General features: G+C 42.3%; 1 protein-coding gene across 1 annotated transcript in view; it reads right to left on the bottom strand.

Annotated features, from left to right (window-relative positions):
* LOC101861887 (NADH dehydrogenase [ubiquinone] flavoprotein 1, mitochondrial) overlaps positions 1-5,078 on the bottom strand; it is a 25,010-nt gene that overhangs the window by 2,769 nt on the left and 17,163 nt on the right. The window contains exons 8-12 of the mRNA XM_005097418.3: positions 4,874-5,065; positions 3,852-4,018; positions 1,833-1,986; positions 1,144-1,198; positions 562-671 (exon numbers count right to left, since the gene is read on the bottom strand). Coding sequence (XP_005097475.1) covers positions 562-671; positions 1,144-1,198; positions 1,833-1,986; positions 3,852-4,018; positions 4,874-5,065 — 678 coding nt within the window. The remainder of the gene's footprint in view (positions 1-561; positions 672-1,143; positions 1,199-1,832; positions 1,987-3,851; positions 4,019-4,873; positions 5,066-5,078) is intronic.

Here is a 5,078-nt window from a genome sequence, read left to right as displayed (position 1 = left end):
GGGGTGACTTTTGCATAGTAAAAATTCTGTTTTCTTAAAACAGCGGGATCGTAAGCGGTGGGATCTTAGGCGGAGACTACTGTAATAGTAATAATAATAATTATAATAATAATAGTAAATAGCATTTGTATAGCACATATCCCTGCTCGACAGCAAACTGTATGCGCTTTACACTCTTACTCCAGCAGACAATAGAACACTCCGAAACATATTCAGTTTCCCAGGAAGCATACAGGGCAAGCAGCTGACTAAGCGCTAAAACACTAACAAACTAACAAGATCTTTCACTGTTTATAGCTTATAGCTGGGTACTCATTCCCACCTGCGTGAAGTGAGGAAAATTCGTGTAAAGTGCCTTTCCCAAGGACACAACGTCGGGCCCCTGATGGGCTTCAAACCTATGACCTTAGGGTTGCGAGTCTGAGAGCCTGACAACTAGGCCATTGAAGCCATGTATTTGACAAGGCTATCAAATTCTCCATTGCCAAATCCTCTGCATTCCCGGAAATTCTGTGACAATTGTCAAACCTGAAAATACGCCATCTCTAGTTTTGTGCTCACCTGCACTGGCCAGGCAGCTCCGTCGCCGAGGGCACAGATGGTGTGACCTTCAATCTGTTTGCTCAGCTCGTACAGCATGTCAATCTCATCGCGTTTGGCGTTGCCCGTCTCTGAAACAAAAACGCAATACCCGTCATCTTTCCAGCATAGAAACATTAAACGGATACAATGACAGATTGACTAATTTTTTAGATATATATTTTTGTCTTTGCTCCAAAGCAAAGCAAAATCACAGAAAAACAAAACAAAAAAGACTTTTTATATAAATACTGTTTTAATATGGACACACCAGTTATTAGTCCAACTTCAGAGAGAAATGTATGCAGCAGCACAACAATTCCCAAGAAGTAAAACATTCAGGCTGGCGACACTTTTGCCAGTCAAGTTATTATCTTTACATTACAGAAAAAAAACCCTCTCAATGTTAAAGATAAAGAAAACAGTAGAAACAACTCTACAGGTTATAAAGCCTATATCGCATTGCATATCCACCACCCATCCTCAAAGATATCAGCCTCAAAAGATATATCAGAACAATGAAGATTTCAAAAACAACAATTGAAGCAAAGTAAAACCACTCACGGAATCGGTGCATAATCTTCATCATCCAGCTGACGCCCTCTCGGCAAGGTGTGCACTGAAGAAAGAATGAATAGGCATTGAATCTACCTCTTACAGGAAAATCTGTTGCAGTTGCAGCATAATAGGTTTTAATATTTCCTCCATGCTAAAACCACTATATGCCAATACTGTTTAAACCTGTCAGCTGATGTTGAGAGAAAGTTCAAAAAGCTCAATACATCTAAATAAAACAACCCCAAACCCCCAAAACAAAACAAACAAATCAATAGTTCTGTTGAAGATAAAATTTTACAAACACACAGAACAAAAACTGCTTACAAACAATATATTAGAGCAAGTTATTTCACCTGCGCCGAATGGATTATTCTGTAAATAATGAATACAATAAAGCTCAACAGTGAATGTCACAAAAGAAGGATAGCAAGGCTTGAGGTTAAATGAATAGTCAAACTTGCCCATGACGTCCATCCAGAGAGGAGATGAAAAGTGGTAATCTTTGACAGAGGGTTGTCTTACAAAGTAGCATGATAATATAGAATATAAATGCAATGGGGAAAGTGGGAGGTGGTTGTTTGTACAGAGTGATAGACTTGACCAGTTTTGATTGTTGTACTTTCAATAATTCATAACCCCCCCCCCCCCCCCCCCCCAAAAAAAAAAACCCAAAAAAAAACCGAGGCAATATTTACCTGTCCACAGCTCTCATGCTTGTAGAAGTCAATGAGTCTGGCAATGCAGCGTACAATGTCGGACGACTTGTTCATCACAATGATGGCCGCCGTGCCGAGGCCTGTCTGTACTCGAATCAGGTCATCAAAGTCCATCAGTACAGTGTCACACTCTCTGTACAGGGACATGAGAGGAACAATTTGTTTGAGTAAAGAGATGCAAATTGACGGGGTAACTGTCATTTCCAGCAAGAGAAAAATAAGACAGGCAGACAGAAAAAACCAGAGCGGAAAGAACCCCCCTCCCCCCCAAAAAAACCAAACAGCCTTCTTGTGGCACCCTCCAACTAACAGCAAAACCAAAAAAAGAGCAAATATTAATCAACAAAAGTTCATATACAAGTGTCACTTTGTGCCAGTTAAAAACAATCTTTGATTACAGAAAGAGACTTTATAATATAATTAAGCTTCTTCTTCTTCTTCTTCTATCCCGTGGTTGGGGCAACTGTGGGGGCACCACTGCATCTGAAAACCAGCTCTCGCCATCTATTTTTGTCCTCTGCTTTCCTCAGATTGTCACCCATCGTCTTTCCTGTCCACTCTGTAATGTTGTCATCCCATCTCCTTCCCTGCCTTCCTCTCTTTCTCTTTCCTTGTACGGTTCCTTGCAGGATTGTTTTGGCTAGTCCTGTGGATCTTGTGACTTGCCCATACCATTTTAATTTTCGTCTATTTACTGGGGTAAGTAGATCTTCATACTGCCCCATTGCGTTGGTGATTCTCTTTCGTACATCAGCATTTGAAACGTGGTCTTTGTACGAGATGTCAAGGAGTCTGTGGTAACATCTCATCTCTGTAGTCTGAATCTTTTTCTCTAATTCTGCTGTTAGTGTCCACGACTCGCAGGCGTATAAAATATTGAGATGACCAGTGAATGCATTAGTCTGATTTTTGAGTTGTGCGTGATGTTTCTGTCCCTCCAAATAGGCTTCAGTTTTGACAGCGCAGCTGTTGTTTGCGAGATTCTGGAGGGAATTTCTGGTCTTGAGCCTTCATCTGAGACGATTGATCCAAGGTATTTGAAGCTGTTGATGGTCTCAAGTTTCTCGCCCCTGAATTTGATGTCCATGTTGATGCCATTTGGTGTTATTGGTCATTAGCTTGGTTTTCTCGGCCGTGATCTCTATGCCGTAGGCTTCGGGGGTCGTGTCCAGCCGCTCCAGTAGTGTGGCGAGCTCCTGTTCTTCTCCTGCTAATCCATCGATGTCATCGGCAAAACGCAAGCGAGCAAACAGCCTCGCCTCACCCCGACCGTCGTCCTGAACCAATCCCCCATGCTGCCGTTAAGGTAGACTGCGCAGGAGGCCGTGTCATATAATTGTTGTATGACGTTGATCAGGTTGGTGTTGATGTTATATTTCCTCATGGTTGCCCATAAGGCTGCATGCCAGACCATGTCAAAGGCCTTTTTAAAATCCATGAAGATATGGTATAGGTATTGTTGGTGTTGGAGGTACCTCTCGCACAGTATCCTGAAGTTGAAGATCTGTTCAGTTGAGCTGCGCCCTGCTCTAAAGCCTGCCTGCTCTTCGGCAATGATCTTTTCTGCCTGTAGTTTCAATCTGTTCAGCATTATCTTCCACATAACCTTACTGGGGTGGCTTAGTAGACTGATGGTGCGGTGGTTCTGACATAGTTGCAGGTTACCTTTCTTGGGGAGTGTAATCACTAGTGATTGTGATTATTTAGCTTACTGATCAGTAAAAAGGTCACTGGCGATTAGAAGACTGAGAATATAAGAATAAAACAGACAGTGACATGTCATGACTTCGAGAACTGTCTAAATATCACTGATCATCGGAACACACATACAATTTGTAATATCCAGAACAGACACAGAGACTGGTCACATTTACACACACTGCTTTTTTGTGTTGATGCATAAAAATTGTGATAATGATAGAAGACCTTTACATATCAGACAAAGGACATTTTACAATGAAGCTATGAATATCAGATGACCTTTCAACTATCACTTACTCTTTAGGGATAAGAGGGGTGGAAGATCCGCCAGGGATGACAGCAAGCAGGTTGTCCCAGCCCCCGATGACACCACCAGCGTGTCGCTCAATCAAGTCCTTCAGAGGCACTGACATCTCCTCTTCCACAGTGGTAGGGTTGTTGACATGACCAGAGATGTTGAACAGCTGAAGGATGGAGAGAGAGAAATTCAGAACGAAATAAGTGGCCTCCTCAATGTAGAAACTAAGAAATGTTACAAGTGAAGAGTGGACCAAATACAAAAAAGTGGAGTAATTAAAAATAAACTGTATATAATAAACTTGTCTCAGTCACAAAGGGATAACTGGCTTATAACATTTTCGAAAACACTGAAACGAAGAAGCAGGTCCAAGAATGTTTCTTTTTTTTTTTTGTAACTATATGGAAAAAAAAAAATATCAGAGAACTACTTTTTAATAGTCTATAATAGCCTGTGCGGTGTCGCTGGCCTAGTGGTTAAGCTACCAGACTCGTAATCATGAGCTTGCGGGTTCGGGAGTTCGAGCGGTGGGCTCGATGTTGTGTCCTTGGGAAAGGCACTTTACTCAAATTTTCCCCACTTCATCCAGGTGAAAATGGGTACCCGGCTATAGACAGAGAAAGAAAGATCTTTTCAGTTTGTAAGTGTTTGAGAGCTTAACCAGCTGCTCGCACTGTATGCTTCCCGGGAACCTAAGAATGTTTCTGAGTGTTCTATGGTCTGCTGGGGGTAATAATATAGTGTAAAGCGCATAGAGCTTGCTTTCCAGTGGGGATATGCGCTATACAAATGCTATTTATTATTATCATTTATTATTATTAAAACAATGAATCCTGCAGAAATCGAAAAGTGAACCAGCTTTAGTTAAAATAGATGGTCATCTAACAGTTTTGTCAGTACCAAGCAGAGTAACAACCGGATAAACATAGAATGAGAAGAATCAACCCGTACTTCAGCAGACTTGACCACTTCATTCTGTACACGATTCTGAAGTGACGTTCATAGCAAGAACACAACGCACCTTGGTACCCCTGTTCCTGTCCCTTCCAAAACTGGCAAACCACTCTCCACCGCGGCGGCAGATGTCCGGAGCCACAGCAACAGTTTCCACATTGGAGACTGTGGTAGGGCAGCCAAAGACACCCACATCAGCTGGGAAAGGGGGCTTAAGGCGGGGCTTGCCCTGCTTGCCCTCAAGAGACTCAATCAGCGCCTGTAAGGGGGGG

The sequence above is a fragment of the Aplysia californica genome, unplaced genomic scaffold (assembly GCF_000002075.1).
Source record: "Aplysia californica isolate F4 #8 unplaced genomic scaffold, AplCal3.0 scaffold00154, whole genome shotgun sequence".
Lineage (NCBI taxonomy): Eukaryota > Metazoa > Mollusca > Gastropoda > Aplysiida > Aplysiidae > Aplysia > Aplysia californica.
Note: the sequence above shows the minus strand (reverse complement) of the source record. Positions and strands in the feature narration are given on the sequence as shown.